This window comes from Nelumbo lutea, chromosome 1, assembly GCF_056320005.1.
Source record: "Nelumbo lutea isolate HS-2025 chromosome 1, American lotus-T2T, whole genome shotgun sequence".
Taxonomy (NCBI): domain Eukaryota; kingdom Viridiplantae; phylum Streptophyta; class Magnoliopsida; order Proteales; family Nelumbonaceae; genus Nelumbo; species Nelumbo lutea.
The window spans coordinates 145,115,805-145,139,442 of record NC_142684.1 but is presented as its reverse complement, the minus strand read 5'-3'; the positions used below and the strand labels follow the sequence as shown (position 1 = coordinate 145,139,442).

General features: G+C 32.5%; 1 protein-coding gene and 1 pseudogene across 5 annotated transcripts in view; one reads left to right on the top strand and one right to left on the bottom strand.

Annotated features, from left to right (window-relative positions):
• The window catches only part of LOC148878141 (uncharacterized), a 44,094-nt gene extending 43,349 nt beyond the window's left edge, over positions 1 to 745 (bottom strand). For 4 of the 5 annotated variants that reach the window (XR_016100650.1, XR_016100653.1, XM_088949266.1 and 1 more), the window contains exon 1: positions 224 to 714. Coding sequence is in view for 3 of the 5 variants with exons in the window: in XM_088949266.1 (XP_088805392.1) it covers positions 224 to 598 (375 nt within the window). In the remaining 2 variants the exon portion in view is untranslated. Of the gene's footprint in view, positions 1 to 223 lie in introns of all 5 variants that reach the window. The other variant, XM_088949277.1, reaches the window with a different exon arrangement.
• Positions 746 to 20,031: 19,286 nt separating this feature from the next.
• LOC148878140 (protein FAR1-RELATED SEQUENCE 5-like) lies at positions 20,032 to 23,443 on the top strand (annotated as a pseudogene).
• The last annotated feature ends 195 nt before the right edge of the window (positions 23,444 to 23,638 follow it).

Genomic DNA, 23,638 nt, shown 5'->3' with positions numbered 1-23,638 from the left:
AGATTCAATGCTTCTAATATGAATATATTGAGCTAAATCGCTGAGATTCATCCAAATCAAATGTATCTAATCTAAATATAATTAAAAAAACAGAAATCGTAATTTTGTCATTTTATATTCATGTGTTGAACCCACCAAAAAGGCTTTGATTTTCCATCCTATCTCAGAAATTTCTCACATATTAATAGCAAAGATTCATCAACAGAAAATCAGGACGAGTTACCAAAGAAACATGAGCGGTTCCGACCAAGTAAACATCGCAAGAACCACCTTCAGCCGAGGATTCACACTGCAAACACACCACACTTTTCAAAATCTCTTCAGGAAGAACTTTGTTCTGTCCTGCCTCCATTACCACAGCTTCCGAACTTTCGGATTCAGTAACTGCCGACGCATTATCAATTCCGATAGCATCATCTGTATCAATTGTTCGAGATGAACTTTCATGGTCAGGATTGGGACTTTCTAAGATGTCCGGGCTAGAGTCTTGCCCGGCTTCGTCCACTGAGATCTCTGAGCGCTTGGGGTTTTGAACGTGCACGAAGTCCTCGGGGATAGGCGCACTAGATTCCGGTAAAGATATTTCCCCAGTTTCCATGTCGTTGTGAATTGTCGATTTTTCCGGTGACCAACAGCAATGGTAACTGGTAAGGCAACGCCGGTTTGGACAGCTTTGAGTTTTGATTTTGTGATGTGTTTTGTTGCTTTTTTGGGTCTTTCTTTTCCATTATTACTTTTATAACCTATTTTACCGTGGTTATTGAGGAATGTATAAAGTGCCTCCGAAATATCTCATAGTCGAATTCCTATGCCGATACGCCAATATAATGCATTAAAAAAACGCAGCGTGAGTCGGGCGAGTTGAGTTTAGGGGTGTCCTATCCGTTCCGGTCAATGTGAGTCCATTATAAATGGATCAGATTCAATTCAATTCAATTCAATGAATAGTTTGGACCATTTTAGGCCAGTCCAATTCAATCTCTGAACTATCCAATTTGTTCAAATTTATTTTAATTTAGATTAATTCTAATCCAAACTTTGACCATTAACACTTATAATTCAGTCAGTTGACTTAAGTCCTGTTTGGCATTCTTCCTACCTGCTCCTGTTCCTAGAGAAAATACCTATTCAGAACAGGAATGGAGTCTCTAGTTCTTGTGGAATAATACTAGTGTTTGGCAATTTATTCCTCAGAAGCAAGTTTTTATTCTAAAGAAACAGAAACAGCGTTTGGATACACTATTTGAGATTAGTTTTTCAAATCAATACACAAACAAAGCATTGTTGCAAGTTAAAACTATGCAAATAATTAAAGAAAATTCATATTGGGCAAATGAGATAAATGGCAGTTCAAGGAAGCAAACAAAATCAACATTGTTGTGGTCAGTATCTTCAAAGTTAGTTGCAACTTCTCAAAGACTAAACCAAATTGCATTAGCTGCAAAATCATTTTAAATCAAATGGAGATCAACTCTGTTCAAATTTAAAACCCATCAAAACTAAACAAGGATAAAAGGCTAATATCATGGAGTGGGATAATAAACTCAAATTTGGATTTAAGTGAAAATCTCAATATATAGTGAAACTTCCATTGATTAATCTAAAGAAACTTGGACATATTTAACATCAGAAAGATAAAAAAAAAAGGTCTAATGAACTAAGTGCAATACACTAAGAAACAAAATTGAGTAAACATAAAAACGAAGATATTAATCTAGGTTGCTGAAAGAAAGAAGAAGTTACAGGGAAAATGACCAATTGCAAGGAGCAATGGACTCTTACCTGTGCAGTGGAAAAATGTGAAGGATTGATTGCAAGAAAAAACCCAAGCAGCATGGTCAAAGCTCTACAAGAGATTGGGAATCCGTCGGTAGTAGGAAGAAGGAAGAAACCCCACTCAGCTCGACTTAAGGCTTTCTTATGTCTAAAATCACAAAATTATGATTTTGCCCCAACCAACACATGGGGAACTAGAATACGTGTTCGCAACTTAAAGAGGACGTCGTGAAAACCACGTATTCCCAAGTATTTCATTCATGCGAAGCGACGTCCTAGTGACTCCAAAAAAAAAAAACAAGTGATAAGTAAATGAGAAAGGGTCTTACTACTTTCCTTACAAAAGATAGACACAAGAGGAGAGAGGCACTTATTTGGTCTTTTTTTTTCTATAGCACGTCACAAGTGTTGATCTTTCCCAATGAGCACTTCCAACACAAAGATTGTACTTTAGGAGGGATAAGGGATTTCTTTTATCGGGAAATTTTCCCTCCAAATGTCCTGACGAGATAAGAAGGTGAAAAAAAAGAAGCACAAGAGAAAAGGTCGTTAGGTAAGGAGAACCAAATTCTTCAATCTAGAGAGTTAGGGTCCAAAAAACTGTTTATAATATTGATAGTAAGAGAACAAGGGAGCCACACTCATTATCTCTCAGACCCTTGTTAAAACCAAAATCCCATCTTAGACAAGTTCCGAGAGTAAAGCAATTTTTGAGACAAGTTCAGCACTATAATTGAATAAAGAGAAAGGTAAGGGAAGTTGCAATTTAAGTGGGAGATCCTCAATCCAAAGATCCTCCTATAATAAAACTCTTTCTCCAATGCCCACATCAAACAGAGTGAAATTGGGAAAAGTTGGTAATACGTCTATTATTGCTTTTAGGGGGATTTTGAAGAAGTATAAGGTGTCAAATTTGCATCCCAACCATGCCATATTGTGAATGCTTCTAATGGCATTGTGCCGCAAGCTATCACTTTCTATAGGAAATTTCCAAAGTCATTTTCCTAGTAGAGCATTATTCCTTTTTGTTAAATTCTCAATACCTAGTCCTCACAATTCTTTAGGTTCATACATGTTCCCATTTGAGAAGATGATCTATTTTTTTATCACTAGTTCCCACATGAAATCTCTCATTTTTTTCCAAAGTATTGGCAACGTTAACTAGTATTCTAAAGATGGGGAGGAAGTAGGTAGGCAAATTAGCTAAGGTATATCTAATCAAAGTTATTATTCTTTTCATAAAAATGCAACTCTTCCATAAAGCTAACTTTTTTGTAAACCTTTCTACAACTGGTTTCCAAATTTTTCCAAACCTAGGGCTACCCCCCAGTGGCATACGAAACTACCTTAGGGGCCAACTCATAACCTCACAACCTAGTATTTTTTACCACCACCTGAATATCTTGTTTTACCACGTTAATTTATGCCACATAACTCTTCCCCTAATTCACTTTCAACATTGATACCCTTTGAAAATCATCATCTAGAAGTTCCTCACACTAGATTCATTGCGGCCATCATAAAATATGATTATATCTGCTATAAATTGTAAGTGGGTAACAACAATTTCATCCCTTAATAGTCAATTTGCTTAGCTCTTCAGCCACAAAACTAAACAGGAAGGGGAATGGGATTTCCTTGCCTTAATCCTCTTTTTTCGTTGGAAAAAAAAAACCATTAGCTACTCCATTTACCATAACCGAGAAGTGTATTGAACTAATGCACCATTTAATCGATTTCCTCCACCTCTCTCCCAACCCAAACTTTTCCAAAAGAAACATAAGGAAGTACAAGCCCACCATATCAAGGGTTATTTCTATGCCTAGTTTACAAATTATACCTCTCTCCTTCCTTGTTTCCTTTTTTCATCCACACATTCTTTGGTTTTGGGAGATTACCAAAATCAACATAAGCTTCAACTTTCCTACCAAATCCTTATCAGTGATTTTATAGAGACTACCAATAAGACTTATGGGCCTAAAGTCCTCTAGGGTTTTAGCCTCTTTCTTTTTGAGCATTAGGGCAAAGGAAATAGAATTTGCACCTGGTGAGATTTTCCCTTTGTGGTAAAACTCATAAAACACCTCCATTGAGTCATATTCTAAGATCAACTAACAGTCTTGATAAAAATCTATGGAAAGCAATTAAGATTTAGGGATTTAAATCCTCTAATTCAGAAAATTGCTTCACGTACCTCCTCTACCATGAAATTCTTTATAAAAAGACAATTCGGATTTCAGGCACATTAATCAAATCCAAACCTTCCAAGTTTAGGTGATTGTCCCCTACAGTGGCAAAAAAATGATTTAAAATGATCCACTAGACATTTTGCAATTTCCTCATCCTTGTTTGTCACCTAGAAGACTAACATTCAACCTTAATGTTATAATTAGATGTTTTCTTCGTCCATTTGTCAATGAGTGGAAAATTTTTCTATTACCATCTCCTTTAAAAAACATTTGCACATTGATTTTTGTCTTCAAAGGATTTTTTCCTTATGATCCACTCTAGTTCTACTTTTAGGTTCCACCACTATGTTTTCTCATTCTAACTACATTCCTTTCTATCATATTTTTAATTTAACTCTTCTATCATTTTAGAGATTTTTTCTTTCAATTCTTATAAATTTTCAAACTTTTCTTTAATACATTCTTTAAATATCCCCATCTTCTTCATAAAATATACCCCTTTATTCCTCATATTGATTTCACCTTCCTTCCACCACACATTCATTTGTTCAATGATTAATGGGGTTTCTACCCACATGTTTTCAAATTTAAAAAGTGTCGAGCCTCCAAGTTGGGTTCCTGATCTAGACATATAAGATAGTGATCAGAGGTTAACCTTGACAATGCCTTTTAAACATATAAGATAGTGATCTAGACAACTAAAGTGGGTTCCTCCCGATCTATTGAGAAAAGGAATATATTAAATTTAAAGTAAACCTAAGATTATTGGAGATTTGACCAAGAAAATGAGGCATTTAACAAGGGAAGTTATTTTAGCTAGGGGTGAATTCGAGCTAAGCCGAGCCAAATATTTGGGTATTCGAGCTCAACTCGGTATAACATTACAAGGCTCGAGCTCGATTCGAACTAGAAATACAAGCCTGAATTCAGCTCGAATGGAAAAACTATATATTCGAGCTCGATAATGAACTGAGCCTACTTGAGCTCGAGCTCGAGCTTTAGTGAATGTTGGACTGGGTGCCACTAAACTAGTATCTCCTTAATACCTATAGTTCAAATAAGACTGGGTGCCGCTAAACCAGTCTAATCTTTATTCTTTGAACAAACATTAATCTAGTCATTGGATCACTGCCATGTATATCCATCTTGACCATTATCAAATGTGAATTGTAGTAAAATGAATACAAAAATAAAGGCTTCACATTTGCTACAAAGAAGGCACGTACAACGGGACCTTAACTAATCAAGTGTACATGCCAATTGTATGGATCACTGCTATATCCACTCTTGATTGGGTTACCTAACTGGTATCCCATTAGGCCATTATACATGTTTTTAATAGTCTAACAGATCCTACCCCCACAACCACAATAAGCCTTTCTCTATCTTATAGAAGTTAATGGGTGTTGAGTCTTGTTTTGCACCTTTTTTCTTTTAGTATATAATGAATTTTAATCAATAGTTGCAAATTCTGCACAAAAGCCATACAATCTACTAGGAAAGAAACATTAGCAATGCGATCCCTAGTTTCTCACAGATGGGAATTAGCAATGCTTGCCATTTAGCAGAAGAATGTATAGTAAGTAATAGATGATATTGCCAAACAAAAAATTTCCAATACCAGGATGCAAAATGGCATTATATATGTTTTTAAGAGGATTTTTATGTGCAGGAAATCATTTAAGTTTTACTAGCTGGATCTCTGGTGTTTCTCATTAGGCCAAGCAAAAGCAAACTTCATAGCATAGATATACCCTAAGAAACTATAAGCATAACAATGTATGTTTATGAGCAACACTTATTTTCCTTTCATAACTTAAAAGCTATGTTTGGATTTGAGGATTACAATTCAGGTGTAGAGACTCATTTTCCCTTGATAATATCTAAGTCAATCTTGAATATCAAGTTCTACAAATCAATCCAATGCAACAACAAAGAGAATAAAAGAAATTTATACCAACAAAAATAAATCAACGACCAAACGTGCTTTATTAGTAATTTTCAAATAATATTGCTACTTCAAAAACTTGGCATCAAATGCTATAGATATTGAGGCAACCAAGAAAAAATGCATAAAACTACAACAATAATAACTAACTTAAACAAGGAGAATCAAACATTCAAACATTTCAATCAGTAGGGCCTGGAAGGTTCGCATACCTGCAAGCCATGTTTGCCATCTCCTTCGAGTGGTAGTCATTCTTGGACTATGTGAACTTCAACATATGAGCAGTGCTAATCACTATTGTCTAATCAGTAGGGCCAATAACCCCATTTTTCCTAAGTTTAATCAATGTTGTCAAAGCAACACCAGTATGAGGACATATAAACATGCCAGTCGAATCTACTTAGGCCATAGCATCCATCAGTTCTTCTTCAGTTGCTTCTTCAACAATTCCATCTGAATTTTGAAGGGCAAACAAAGCTCTATCTATTGGTGTTTTGGAATGACTAATTTCACTGGACATGTTTTGGAATGATTAATTTCAAAATGGAAAATTAGTCATGATGCTTTCTTTCCGATTTAGAAAAGGGGAAAAAGAAAAGAACAGGTTTAACAAAATTGATAAACTGAAAGAAAAAATGTGTATGATCACATGGGTATAACCAAACCCCTTCAATCTTCCACAAGTCCCTCATCTCTCACCTTGAAAGTAACAAAGATTATATAAAAAATCAAGCAAATAAACACCGAAAAATCAAAACACAAGTTCCATAAAGAAAATTTTTGGTATTGAGCAGAGTATACTAGGCTTTGTTCAGATGTAATATGTTGGTGCCATTTAGACTTAAACAAAACCATCAAATAACATCTCACAAAAACCAAAAATCCATAAGAGTTAAACATTAAAAAAAGTTAAATATGCATTCTAAGTTTCTAACCATAACCATAAAGTAACTAAAAAAAAATCCAAAAGTTAAATATCCTAAACAATTGAATCCATAGCCAATGATTGACAAGGTCACATCTTCTGATCCTAGAGCATCCAAACAATTACCCAAAGTTGAAGGCATTATTAAGAAATGGGTAGAACTATCTCAATATGTTTCTTGTCCACCTACAAACATGAAAAATGACCAAAATTAAATAATTGAGGAACAATAAATCAAATCAAAAAAATAAATAGTATACCAATAAGCAATAATAAGTATAAATAAAGTGCAAAATACCTTTTGTTTTTTCTTCATCCCATGAAGGACATGAATATAATCCCCTTTCACAAATCAAAGCTTGAGTAGTGTCTGGACCCAAAGATGCACGATAAAAATCAATTATCCTACCATCAGCACTGAATGTAGTTTCTGAAGCTACTGTGGATATTGAAATAACAAGAATCTCATATGCCATGTTTGACAATACTCTATATTTCAAATTATTTGCCTTCCACCATTCCAAAGCATTCAACTCATAATGTAACATTTCTTCCTCACAAATATAAACACACTCCTCAAAATATATATCCAACTCTGATTTTAGTGAGGGAATGGACTCAATTCTCTTTACATAAATCAACAATTTTGACCATCCCGAATTTGTTGATGACTGAGAGTTGGAACTATAACTTACAAAAGACCTATTGCTACCATTCCCTTTAGTGGATGATTGCTCACTGTTAAAAGCATTATAAATAGCTATATATTCATCATAAAGCTAGTACAAAGCCCCTCGAACCTGCTTAATGTTTCTTTTAACTTCAACTTCTGAATATATTTATGGATAACACATCTCAACAAACCTCAATTTATACATCGGATCCAACACGGAAGCCACTGTCATTAATAGATTACATTCACCCCAATACTTATCAAACTTCTCTTTCATCTTCCCAATCATCCTTCGAGTGAAATCATTTTCATTTATTGACTTTAAGTTCAGAATTTATTTTACCTTATAGATCTCACTAAGGTACAAATTATAAGTAAGATGGTCACTACTAGAAATAATGTTGGTAACTATATTGAACATTTCAAATACCTAACATACTTTCTCCACTTTTTCCCATTCTTTAGGAGTTGGCAAGTAGTCATAATTGGGCTTCTTTTCTTGAAATCTTGGAAACACATCTCTGAATTCAAAGCACATGACAACATCCCAAAAGTTGAATACCAACGGGTAGAACAATCAATAACCAACTTCTTTGTACCTAGTTGTAACTGTTGTACACTTTTAAAAAAAGTTTATTTCCTACCCTCAGACTTGTTAATATATTTGACACTCTCACACACATTTTCTATGATGGGACCAATTTCACTAAGACCATCTTGAACCAACAAATTCTAAATATGTGTACAACATCGCACATGAAACAATTTTCCATCACAAAGCAATTTCATATTTCTATAAAATATCTCTCTCAAAAACCTCAAACATGAATCATTGCATGATGCATCATCTACAAAAACTGTAAACACCTTATTCTTGAGGCTCACTCCTTTAAACACTTGTAAATTGCATCTGCAATATCGACACCTCGACAAGGTGGAGGAACACGAACAAAGTTGAGAACACATTTCCATAACCTCCAATTGGCATCTATGAAGTGACCAATTATCACCATATACTCAATCCTTTGGTTTTGTAACTTCCAAAGGTCTATGGTTATGTTAATCTTCGAAATACCCTTTAAATGATTTTTCAACTTCTTTTTTTGATCTTCATACACAACTACACAGTTGTTCTTTAGTATCTTTCAAGAAATCTTTTCAAAAGATGGAATACACATCTTCATCATGAAAATAAAGCCTTCCTCTTCTTCTATAATAAATGGATGCTTATGGATAAGAACCCAATGAGCAATTGCTTCTCTCATTTTGGAATGGTTATACTTTGCAGCAACAATAAGATCTAAGAAAGGAGGACCCACAATTTTTGCATCAACATTGGAATCTATCGATTAAAAATTCAAAGTCATTTGTTGCTTACGTTGTTTTTTACCTTTCAGAGCCATTTTTCTTTGTATGCATGATAAGGTTGGTCCATATGAATTGTAGCTCCAGTAGATTGTATAGATAATTTACTCTTGTAATGGACACAATGTGCCTTCTTTGTTCCATCAACAATTTTTACCTCTTTGAACTCCAACCATTCACCTGAAGTTTTCTATCTTTTTGACTTCAATACTGGATCATCTTCCTCAACTTTAATAGGACTTTGAGATCCAGTTTGAGTACCATTTGTGTTTAAAATGAGCACTTGCAATGGAATTGTTTGCATTAATTGCTATTTGACTTGTCTCATTTGATGAGGAATCATCAATAGTGTCAATTATGGTGATACGGGATGGACCAGACACAAAATGAGAGAACGAAGGTCCTATTGAGGTTGAGACAATATTTGTTGATGAAATATTGTGATCATGAATGGGGGATGATAGTATTCCTACATTTCAAATTGGTTTGTTACCACTTGATCAATCTAATCCTTAATATAAATCAATCAACATGCTTCAATAAGGATATTGTATACTATTAATAACTTAAACTAAAAAATTAAAAGTGAGGTAATAAACAAGATGATGTAGCCTACACTTCATATGAGAGAGAATTGATGTATGACGAGGGAGATACAAATTTTGCATTAGTTTTATGATGCAAAAATTGCATCATAATTTGGTTCAAATACTATCATAATAACATATTCCCTAGCTACTTGGTTTTGTCAAATATCATAATCTAGTTCAATACCTAAACCGCTTTCTTCAGTTGGTAAATTCCATTATTTATTTTTTTTTAAATTGTTACATCAGCAAAAAAAGAAAAAAATGAAACATGTTTTTGAATTATGTTTTTTTTTGTTTTTGTTTTGGGAAGTAAAACTAAGTTGGTTTTGTTAAAAAAAAATCCATGGTTTTTTTTTTTTTTATTTGAGACTCACTATATGGGAAAAGAAACACACTATTTAGCATTCCCATCCACACCCAGTACCATTCCAAGGTAACCTCAAGAATGCATGTTCCTTGCTACCTCCCCTCACATCACATGTCCTCACAAAATAATATTATATCATATGCAAAGAGCCCACATTTAGCTCACATTCATCTGCCCTAAAACTTAAGATATTATTCCCTTTCAATTCCCCATCCCACATTCATCTGCCCTAAAACTTAATATGCTAAGCAAATGTGAATTATTTCGTTAACACTAGTTATGACTACGGTAACTTCTACCATAAAAGATGGGGCAAGAAAATCATAAAAGAATGTTACTTTCAATAGGCAACCAATAAAGGTACAGTTATATACCAAGAAAAAATTAAACATTCAAACTAAACCCAGATTAACAGGCTGTAGGAAGTATGCTTGGTTATTAACATTCGAACTAAACCCAGATCATCAAAAATTTTCCATATATAAATGATTATTATATATATTTGGTTGTTTTGAAGATCCAACATCTTCTAACCTACTAGTTGCTATAATGCTCTTTAGTTGACTTATGAGAAATTAGAAGAGGCCATTGGAATCGAAGCATAACATGTAAATGAAATTTTTAATATGAAAAATATTTTTTTAAAATCTAGTTTTTCATAATATTGAACTACTTTATTATTGGATCGAAGCATAACATTAGCATGTAATGAAATTTTTTTACTCTAGTAATAGCATGGGTGGTGGTTTCTGTGGTTTTGGGATTGGGTGTTACCTTTGAATGTTGGACGGCTAGTTCAAAGTAGTTGACGGAAGCCAATCAGTCCTTCCAACTTCAAACTCTCAGAGTTGTACAAAGGACAAAGAAAAACCCAAATCAAGAAGAAGAAGAAGAAGAATCTAAGAGACTGAGACAATGAGAGGTAAGAGCCTGAGAGCTAAGAGTACCGTCAGGCATTGCCACATCAGTCATTGGGCATTGGCTGTGAGAGACTGAGAGAGTGAGAGGTTGAGAGATGACTAGCTGAGACTTGAGAGTACCGCTGGTCCATCGATGTCGGGCGTCAACTCGTCTATGATGACTTTGTGATTGTGAGAGCATGAGTCTAAGACTGAGATTGAGAGAGCTTGAGGTAGAGTTGTAGGCTTGCACGTAGCTCATAGAGTCGTAAGGAAAGGGAGGGTTAAAAGTTGAAACTGAAAGGGTTTCTTGACTTCTTCGATTGATTTTCCCTATTTCTCTTTCGTTTGCTAATTACTTTCTTAGGTTAGAATAGGATGTGAATGGGGCCATCATACGTCTGTATCCCCACCAATAACATTCTTTTCCAAAAGTATAATATATGTATAATAAATATTACACACACACAGGAAGAAAATGAAAGGGATAAGCGTGAAGAAACTCCTTGAACCAATGGATCACTATCCTTCTCAGAGGTAGGCACTGATTGGTCAATTTCCTTTTGTTGCAACACTTTGGACCACTAATGGGTTTTGTTCCTCGAGTGTTCATAGGATTGGTTTGTTCTTGACCTATTGATCCTATTTACAGGCACCTTGTTCTTGTGTCTGATGTGTTTTTACCATTTCTTCTCCTTATGGTTTGTCAGCACCCAGTTTTTGCTCAATCCCTTCACCCTACCTCTATGTACCCTACTTTAGACCCCAAACCCTAACATGTTAAATTTTACAACCAAACTCCTCCATTTGACCATTAAGAAAGTGATATTTCATTTCAAGCTTTCTCATTAATTGATAAACCATTGGCTAAAACCTAGACCCAAACCAAATATATAAATCTACACTTTTGATCAAATACTCATCACCTCCATTAGATTAAGAATGTTAAAAAATTCCTACCCACCAAATTTTATCCCAAAATTCCATCATTTGACCCTTCATCAAGCAAAGATTATACTTCAACAAATCTCGTTGATCTGAATTTGTCAGCCATAGATATCCATCATGACTCTATTTGGTCAATCAGGCCTCACCACCATGTTCAGAGACCCAAAAAACCTAACACCAACACGTCAAATTTCACAATTTGATTAACCAATTTGACTGTTAAACTAGGAAAATGCCATTCTGATGCGCCAGGTCGAATCACCACCTCACTTATCACAACCTGAAACATCAAAAGGTTGATGGTTAGTGTCAGACCCATTCTTGACCTGTTCAAACACCTGGACCAATGAAATTGAGCCTTATAGACCCAAAAAGCCCCAAACCCCAAAGATACCCCCACTTAAAACTAAGAAAAGACAAAACCACTTTTAAAAGTTCGTTAAGTTTACATTTTCTACCACTGACTACCCAAAATACAAGACTACCATGACAGGCATGCCCCAAGCTCCCATTGGACGAACAAAACTAGTAAAAACCACTCCCAAATCAAAGAAAACCTTTTACCAAAGAAGAAGGCTTGACTGGACACCATTTTCTTTGACAAACTCTGCCTATTCATGTAAAAAATATCAGTTAAATGCCAGCCACTATAGTTGAACGAGTTTCAGGCCTCTTCATCTCCCTTCATCTATAAATACAAACCCAAGTCAAGCTTTGGAAAAAAAAGGGAGAAAGCCTGAGGGGGCTTTTGAGAGAACTTTGGGTGTGGATCTGAAGATAAGAGATCTTAGGAGCACTCCCAACCTCTGTAAAATTCCCTTTCATGGGAAACCTCCAATTTTTTTTTACCTTAAACTTCAAAACCACCATATGTGTTTCAAATCTGAAAATTTCTGAAAATCCCTAAGAATTCGTCCATCTCAAACCTCTATTGAGCCCATTCAACTACTATTTTGATTAATTCGATTGTTGGAGTATCGCTGTCAATGTTACATACAGGAGATAAGCCTCTCACCTTATTTGTAGCTCGAGTTTATGCTTTATGTATTGCTTGAAGTTCAGAGACATTGGATAACCATTGTTCTCCACTTCTTCTAGGCTAAAAATAGAGGCAAAGAGGTGAGGGTCTTAGGAAAGTCAATATCGAAGACCCAATAATATCACCTTAAAATCGGTCTTAGGAGAAGTTGAGAGCATGTTTCTCTAGATTTTAGAAATTATAACAAATTTTTCTGTTGTTTTTTACGTGAAATAGATCCTAGACAACTAGGGGTGGCCCCAACTTCATGAGCTATTCGAGCTCGGTTCGGCTCGGTTTCAACCGATCTTCGAGTCTAGCTCAAGCCCATTTTATAGGCTTGTTTATTAATCGAGCCGAGCTTGGCTCGTGAGGCTTGCAAGCCGAGCTCGAATAGCTACATACATACATACATGCATACATACATATAATAATAATAACAATGATAATAATAATAATGATAATAATAATAATAATAATAATAATAATGAAATATAAAATTATAGAAAATAGTAAATATAATAAAAATAGTATATATAATAATTTTTATTTTTATATATAATAATAACTAATTATTATAATTCTTAATTTTTAAAATATCAAATAAAAATATTTATATATATATATATATTTTATTTTTTATTTATAAACACTTTTCTCAAATTGAGCTTGAACAAAGCCAAGCTTGAGCTTACGAGATTTTGACTTGAGCCGGGTTCGAACCCAAGGTTCTAGTTCGAGCTCGAGCCCCACACTGCCTTGGCGACCCGAGCTCAAATAGCTAGCTATTTGGCTCAGCTCGGCTTGAATCCACCCATAGACAACTCCCGTTTTGGGCTGCTACAACAGCTTGGAGAGAGGGGTGCCTAACTCCTTCCCTCTCCCAATCCTTCCAAATTTAGAATATCTCGGTTGTGTGTCTTTTCATGTATTAAATGGAGTACTATCAAAGATGTAAATTGACTATTCAAATCTAAAAATGATGGCCAATTTTCTCTAAAAAATGGGTGGCGACTCCATTTCTTTGAGCCGGCCATGAACTTCGTGGAGCTCACATGGTTTCCTTCGGGGATCCCTCATCATTAGTGGTCACTTCTTCTTATCCTATCTCTTATGGTTCTATTACTTCTCTTCCAGAGTATTCTTCAAAGAAGAGGTCCGTTCCAAACTATTCTAGCTCCACGATCTTGCAACCCTTTGTTGAGTCCATACTTCCAATGCTTGATGGCTGATTTATTTATTTTTAATCAAAAAATAACATAGGTAGATGTTACTTTGATATGTGTTACTTGGGAAACACTTACCTATATAAATGAATTGAACCCTAGTGTTATTGAACTTGGGTTCAAATTCAAACAAACGGATACCATTTGTAGCCTTAAGGATAATGTTCTGTTCCATAACTCTTCCAAAAGGATTTACTCTACTTCCTTGTTAACTTGGTTAGTTGGTCATCCCAATTACCATCTTCTACAATGTGATCAATAGGCAAGGTTGTCCGCAACATAATTACTTTCTTTGAGCTTTTGTTTCACTTGATAACAAAATAACATGGGAAAAGGTTGAGGAAAAGTTCTTAAGGGTGTGTTTGGTTGTAGTGCAATCTTATTTGCACTTTATGAGTGCAAATGAGAAGAATGCAAATTATAGTCTAATTTTGTTTTGGGTTTTACTTCATCTTGTTTCAGATATTATTTTAGTTCACTTGCACTACAATCAAATAAAATAATATAAATTTTGAAACAAAAAATAAATTAGAATTTGCATCCAAATCATTTGCACTACCTTCCTTTTGCATCTTTGCAATTTGCACTACAACCAAACACAGCCTAAGGAATTTTGATAAATCCATTTAACTGAATTGTGATTAAATGTCCTCAACTTTTTGTTTCTCTTATTTCCCCTTAAACCAAACATAGCCTAAACGCCTATTTGGGTTGATCTCTCCATTGTACAATAGAATATCTTGGTTTTGTTAATAATATCTCATCAGTGATTTAACTTTCCTTGTGAGTCTAACAATCACTGGTTGAAAATTCTCTTTAACATCACTTATTTGCACCCCAAGTCAGAAGTCTCGCTACTTATTTAACTAACTATGTCGTATGAACATTGATGGTAGTGAGTCCTGTTCTCTTGGATTTTCCAAAAAAATATTACTTCATAAGCATAAATCCTATTGAGATATTAAACACTTTGTTCATGTAGTTATTTTCTCTATATATAAATGTTGTTTTGTTTTTCTCTTTTTGTGCCACACATGCACCTCATGCAAAAAAAAAAAAAAAAAACTTTTTATATGATGTGAATTTAATGACGTGGTATGGATGGCAATTTCCCATAAAATTGGGGCCATACCCCGTCTGCCTTGAACATGTGCCTGAACCTAGTGGTAAGTTAATTATTTAGATACCCCATATACTTAATTTTAATTTTTAAAATACCCTTGAATTTTCCTTAAAATCCTAAAATCATAGGACCCATAATCCCATTACTAATATACCCCAAAATTCCCATAATCATATTTCTAAAATAGCGCTGTACTAACATATTTTTTTGTGGTTGCCTCGTGATTAAGAAAATTTGACGATTCTTCATCCTTGATGGGAGGGGGTGCTCCACCCTAAACCTGCCCCACCATCAAAGATAGGGTAGGGAATTTTGACAATAAGGTGAGGATAAGGAGGGGATGCCCTACCCCATTGTGTTGGGGGGGGGGGGGGGGGGCATGAAATTAGAGCCTTTAAATTATATGGAGGGGTGTCTTGGTATGGTCACAACATTACATTGAAGTTCATGATTCATGATTTCAACCTCGTACTAAAACTATGCCATAGCAATTGGGAAATATGTACATTTTGAAGCTCAAAATCACTATGGAGTATCAATTTTCCGAATAAGCTAATATGGGATACTAAGAAATAACTAAGAAATATATTTGTTCATTGGCTGAGTTCAGGCCCACCTTTTGCAAAATTCTAATGGGCCCAACTCGAATCCTGAGATTTAAGCAATGTAAAGTTGAGCCCAAAGCCAGGTCCGTGAACAAGTCTTAGGAAGTATTGACGAATTAGATAGGTTAATACGTGAACAAAACTTTGAGGCCTTAACTAGCTTGATTAAATTATGTGTTCGGTTAGGATTGAAGCCTTAGCTAACATGAACCACCCTGTGAGGGGCGTGTTAAAAAGGCACAATCCTGTAAATATATAATAAGGATGTTTTTACCATTTCAGGCATTATATATATATATAATAACTTCAAAATATTTATTGAAAGCACAAAATTAATTTTAGATTTTTACAAAATATATCATGAAATTATGTTCTAACAATTTAAATTATGCTTTTCCTAATTATCAATTTAAATCCTTTTCAAATATTTAATAATATGTAATAGATTTAAATAAGTAAAATTCAAATAACAAAAAATTAAATATTTTATAGATTATTTAAATATTTAAGTAACTAAATATTTATCATAACTATATTTTAAATAGTTAAAATAATGAAATTATGTAATAATACTATAAATTATGATTTTATGGATAATTAATATTTTAAAATTTACATACTTTACATATTATTTAAGTTTTTAAATAACTAAGTGTTTTAAATAACAAAGTATTTAACGTAACTAGATTTTGAATAGTTAAAATAAAGAAATTATGTAATAAATTAAAAAAAAAATCTCAAAAGTAGAAAAAATAATTATAACATAATACTAAAATTTATAATATTATAAATAACTAATTTCACTAATATCAAGTAATAATTTCAGAAAATAACTTTCAAAAAAATTAATATTTAATAATAATAATTTTGGACTCTTAATCTGTATTTATTATATAATTATATATACTAAAATTAATATTTATTGTATTTCAATAATTATTTTTTTATGATAAATGTATTTTCAATGATTGTGTATAAATTTATTTTGTTTTATTATTTAACATAAAACTTTCAACGATTATTGGAGATTAAACTACTATTATTAATATTTTTAAATTTAATTTATTGTACTTATTGTATTTTTCTTATCTTATTGATTAATTAATATTTATTAGAGATTAAACTATCATTTGAGATTATACTCTTTATTGACTAAGTTAATATATTTTTAGTACTTATTGTATTTTTGTAATTATTGTATTTTTTTCATTATCAATATATTTTCAATAATTGTGTATTTTCACTATAAATTTTCAATAATTATTAGAGATTAAACTATTGTTATTTATCAGAGATAAGACTATTAATTTAGCAAAAATTATGAGCGTTCATGAGTTGGTTTGGTACGATCGTTGGTTATTTGGCCAACCAAATTAACCTCGTCAGGTTGGGGAGATGGTTAGCTGAAACCGACTAGCCTTTTGTGAAAACCAACCCACTCAAGTTGTATCGGTTTGGGTCAGTTTTCACAAAAGGTCAGTCAATCCAAAAGATTTAAACTTAAAAATTAATTTTAATTTTAAAAATTACAATGCAATTATTAAAAAATTAAAAATTAAATTTATCAAACAAAACATTTTAGACTAAGAAATATGAGAATTTTCTTTCTTTTTCATATTAAAATTTTCCATGGTTAGGTCATTTGATTTTGGTCGGTTTACAAATGGTTAAAATGAAACTTATCTAACTTGGTCAAATTGGGAATTTTTTGAACTAAAGCCGTCATAAAATACTAGAAAACAGACCAACTCAGGTCGAGTTGATCGGGTTGGTCGGTTTCATAAGTTTGATGAATAAACCTAACTGAAATTAATTATTGTTATTTTTGTATTATGAAAATTTTATTAAAAGTAGTATATAAAATATGAATAATTATTAATTATTTAAAAAGTTGAAAATATAAAACAATTGTATACTCTTATGTTTTCTATTATGGTCATTTAGTAGAACACACCTTATAGTTTTACATATTTACTTAAATGTACCTCATGGTTTTCATTTTACTAAAACATTCCATATATTTTAACAACTTATTTACTTAATCAACCTTCCATTAAGGAGTGCTTGTTTTTCCATTAGGCTCATGTTTTTTATTCCAAAAATACCCTTTTGGCCAAACATAGCCAAAAAGTAGTTGCTCGTGTCTTATTAAGGGCAAAAATGATATTTTTATTTCTATTTTATTTTGATTATATTTATTTAAATGAACATTAGGGTTAACATTGTCATTTTCCACTATCATCTAATGGAAGATTGATTAAATCTGTTGCAAATTATAAGTGGTGTTTTAGTAAAATGCTAACTATTGGGTAGATTTTAGTAAATCTATGAAAATATAAGAGTATTTTAGAAAAGTAACATTTCTATTATTTATCTTTCACTTAATAAATCTCGTGCATCGCACGGGTCCCCACTATTAACGTTGTATTTTGTTGTTTTCTAACTCAGTTGGAAAGCTTTCGCAAGAATTCGGATTTCCTGCATAATGGTCCCTGAAGACCTTCCTGTACATCCAATAAAAGAGTGCCATGTAAGCACTCTCTTGTGTTAAACTTTCACATGTGCTTGTTAAAGTAATGGACGTTTCAAACGTCTTTCTCCTTATTTTAGAATATTAAAATTTTAAAGTAAATAAAAATTACTAATTAGGGTTTCCTATTTCATTCAAATAAAAAAAAAGAAAAACAATCAAGAAGAAGAGATATGCCAACTTCAGATTTCCAAAATTTAAACCAGTGAAAGCTAAGACAAACTCTTGACTGACTTCCAAGTTCTAAACTCAAGAAAGCTGACACAACAACTCTCTCTGATTGACTTCCGATTTTGAAAAACTAAACCTGCGAATCAATAGTCGAGGTAAAGTATTTGGTTAACCTTTCTCTATCAGTTTTAATATATAGATAGACATTATTTAATTGATCTTACTCTATCGATTTTAATATAGATAAATCATTTATAGCTTTTTTTGGGATTTGCATAGAATTCAATATTGTTGTCCATAATTGTGACATCAAACATTTACATTGTGTTCCTTTAAAAAATAAATTTTCTAATTATTATTTATCTAATCCTTGATTTTTGTTTTACATGTCAGCATGATTGTAATTTGTGCGATAGGTGTTTTTTTTTATCTAATACCTTTAAATTGAAAGATGAACATGTGAAAGGAGTTTTTCACCTTTTTGTCTTTTGTTTCGACTTCCATTCCATTGTTCTTTAGTGATACTTAACCTGACCTCTCATTCATGGGTTTCAAAACCAAACCGGACTGGTGGTCGTTTCGGAAAAATAGAGAACTGGTTAGGTGATTGGTTCTGATTTTCCCCAAAACTAGATTTTTGCTAAAAACCATTGATTTTGGTCAGCAAATCGTTGACCCAGGCAGTTAATCGTTTAAACCGTTTGATAGTTTTGACCATTTTTTATTTTTTCATTTTTATTTTATTTTAATTTTTTGTTAGAACAGGCCAACCATTCAGTTTGAACAGTCGGATTGTTCGACCCAGGAACCGGACCCCTGACTGGTTTGTTGTCCAGGTCAGTTTTAAAAACCTTGCTCATTGGTAAGCAAACAAACCAAAAAATCAAACCAACCAAACTGAATTGAAAAATCAATTAATCGAATCGATCGGTTCGACTTTGGTTCAGTGTTTTTAAAACTGATGGTATCATTTCGGTTTCGGTTAACCAATATAGAAAACTGGTGGTTAACCAAATTGACCGATATACATATATTTCTATATATTTTATATATATTTATGTATATTATATATTATATATATTATAAATTAATAAATATGCATTATATAAAAAATATATATTAATAATATATTATTTATTATTTAAAATATAATATAATTTGTTATTATATATATTTATAATATATTTTGTAAAAACTAAAAAACTGACAAACTAAACCAGTCAACTGGTTAACCGGTTTGTTTCGATTCAGTTTCGGTTACCGGTTTTCCAAAAACTGATAATACTGGTTCATTTCCAAAAAATTCCCCACGGCTTGGATAGTCGAACCGTGAGCACCCCCACCTCTCATCGTTTCTTTGATACTTAATTGCAATCCTCATTGTTCAGTACTTGTGTCTTTAGTCATTAGTGGGAAAATTTTCATTGAACCTTCTCTCAAGCTTTGATCTCCGACCCTCATTGTTTGAATGGTACTTAACCTATAATCCTCATTGAACATTGCTTCTATTCACCTTTATTTGTGTAAAGTTTTAAAATTTTCTTATTATTATAATTATTTTCTTTTAGATATAACTTTAATCCTATTTACTTACAATTTTAATTTAGAAGCTATTTGCTTTCTTTCAAATTAAATGTTAATTGCTAAAGTAAATCCTATTTGTGTTGTATCAAAGATTATGGAGATTGGTCCTCGTAGGCTGATTTTTGAACACAAAGGTGGCAATGAACATTCTACTTCTAGTTCATTTGAGGTACATGAAAGGATTAACACAATTGGAATGGATAAGGGAGAATGCACTTTTGATGATTTAACTACAAATAAAGAACAACAAATCATGGATGCATGTATACATCGCTTAATTTTTCATTCCTTTGGTGACAAAGAAGATATAACTACTATTTCACTTGGGGCACATGAAATGACTAAGGCTATTGATTTGGATAAGGGAAAATTTGTTGGTGATATGGCTACAAATGAAGAGCAACAAAGTTTGGATGCAAGTATAAAAAAGAGGCTCAAAAACAAATGTCCTCATATTCCTAAAGAGTGGACTCCAAAAGTTGGAGTGGTGTTTAAAACAAACGACGAAGCTTATAATTTTTATAGCAGATATGCTGGAATGGTGGGGTTTAGTGCTCGAAAGTCAAATAGAAACCTTTGTCCTTTCATTGGTCAAGTGAAATTTATAAAATATTGTTGTGCTAAACAGGGGAAGCACCTACAAGATAAGCATAAGCCCAATGCTATGTATCCTAGGCCTGAGATAAGATGTAGTCATAAGGCCGAAATAAAGATAAGTCTTCGAGAATATTCTTGTTATCATGTAGTTGGTTTCAATGAAATTCACAAAAATTTGATTATAGGCCCTACAAAATCACATATGCTGAGATCTCAAAGAAAAATTCCCAAGGAACAAGGTGCACAAATTAGAAGGATAGATGATTCAGGAAAAACTCCAAAAGCATATTTGGAATTAATGGCCAAAGAAGTCGGTGGACGTGAAAACATTGGATTCACTTCTATAGATTTGAAGAATTAATTGCATTTATATAGGACTGGGAATATGGAAAAAGGAGAGGCAGGTAATATTTTACAATATTTCCATGATAGACAGTCTGAAGATTCATTTTTTGTCTATGCAATTCAATTGGATCAAGTTGAATTAGTCACAAATGATTATAGATTATGCTCATTTTGGTGACGTGTATTTTGACGCAACATATAGAACAAACAATGAGAATCGACCATTCACACTTTTGTGGGAGTGAATAACTATAAGCAATCAATCATTTTTGGTGCTGTATTATTTTATGATGAAATTGTAGAAACATTTGAATGGTTGTTTAAGACTTTTATGAAAACAATGGGTGGTAAAAAGCCAAAGACTATTTTGACCAATGATGATGCAACTTTGGCAAATGTTATCAATTCAATATTATCAAAATCACATCATAAACTATGTGTTTGGCATATTTTTCAAAATGTTGCAAAATACTTTAGTGGGATATTTGAGAAATTTAAGACATTTTCTAAGGAATTCAGCAAATGTGTATATGATTATGAAGAAGTGGATGAGTTAGAAAATGCATGGGAAAGTTTGATTAGCAAGTATAATTTTGAAGAAAATGTCTAGTTGCAAAATCTAAATAGTAGAAGGCATAAATGGACTCTAGTGTTTGGGAAACAAACATTTTCTACTAGTATGAGAACAACACAAAGAAGTGAGAATTTGAATAATTGTCTAAAGAGTTATTTTAACATCAAGCATAATTTGTTAAGATTTTTTTGACATTTTGAGAGAGTGGTTGCTGACAGGCGATATGAAAAGTTGAAAGCAAAATATTCAGCAACACAAAGTATTCCAATTTTGCCAATGCAATTAGATGTATTGAATCAGGTTGCTCGTACATACACTCCACTTATTTGTTCCATGTTCTATGCTGAAGTATTACAACAACTAAATTGCAACATTGGTGAAGATCATATTGTGGCTGAAACAATAACTGAATATGTAATGAATGTATATGGAAAAAAAAACAACACAGTTGTTTTTGACTCAACAAATGATTCGGTAAGATGGAGTTGCAAAAAGTTTGAATATGTAGGGATCTTATGTGGGCATTCCATGAAAGTGCTTGATTTTAAACACATTAGGATGATCACCTCATGCTACATACTAAAAATATGGATTATTGATGCAAAAAAAAAAAGTATTGATGCTTCACATGGCTTAATATTAGTTTGGAGAAAAGCACAAGAACAACAATGCGCTATAAGGAGTTGGATCGTTTGTTTATTCAAATAACAAGTAGAGTTGCACAAGATTAGGGTGTTTATAAAATTGCTGTGGAGTCCTCCGAAAAGCTTCTCAAAGAGGTTAATGAATGTTTAAAAGAGACATATGCATCAAAGAGTTTGAGAGCAAAGGCCAATGAAACCATAGGTCTCCTACAAATCCTAGAGAAATATGTAAGGATGTTGGTATAAATAATATCATTTCTGAAGGAACCACACCAACAGTAGTCAAAGGAATTAAACACAAAGTGCGTAATACGCATTTTTCAAAGAGGCTAAAAAATGCTTTAGAAAATGTTGTAACACAGAGAACAAAAATAAAGAAGAAGCAAACTAATGACGAATGTTCTATCCAACAACCCACACATGTATTTTTAAATTCATTATAGAATGAATTTTTACTGTACTTTTTTTACTATTATTGATTAAACTATTACAATGTAGAAACTTGGAATCGGAGATGATATAACTAATGTCTTAAAGAAGAGGACAAAAGTGACAAAGGTAAAAGAGTTTTGAGGAACCTTTTTCATCAATACAAGTATTTCTAAGATTTGATTATGAATTTGTTTTTAATTTTGATACTAAAATTCTTATATTATAGGATTCAAAGTTTGGAGAAAATAATGAGAATCAAAATAATGCTATTCATAGTCAGGTTTGAAATCGTCCGATTATATTACATTTTTTATTCACTTGATTTTTATTATTTACCAGCCTTAGTCTTTCTAATTGGGTTTTATCTTTAATGAAAAACATTCCAGTGAACAAGAATTTGCATCTCAACATGTTGGTCCAATTCCAATGAAAATTGGTTCGCAAAATGTTTATACCATTCATTTTTTATTTTGGATAATTGTAATTAAAATATGTCTTATACATTTTTTTATAATTTTTTTGTGGTACGGCCACAAAATTATTTCATGTATAGAGAGACCAAAGTCTTTCAGTAGTGATTATACCATGTCTCAATTATTACAGGTGAGTAGTGCATATGGATATTTTTAGGACCACTGTTTATTTATTTTTTATTCACATGTTTTAATTAATCTCTTTTATGGGTTTAATATATTTTGATTTTTCATTCACTTTTTTTTTTTATATATGCACAATTATCTTGTAATGTTTTTGGGGAATTTATTCATACCAACTCTCATATGAAACATGTGAGGATTTAAGTGTTTACAACTCTTATATTTATTTCAAAATACATGTTTTGAAATTCATAATATGGTTTTCATTGTATTAATAGTGCTTTGGGTTTTCAGGTTGAGCAATTATTGGGGACTTAGCACAAGAAAAAAAGTAACCATCCTGCAAAGAAATGACTTGAACAAATATTTTTTGTTTAAACTTGAAAAATGATGTTTTATTTAAACTTTGATACTTGGGTTTCGTCTCATGTGAGGCAATTACTATAATATTTTTTCAACACTTAAGCTGATATTATGGTATTTTTATAGTGGTTATGGATGGAGTTCAACAAA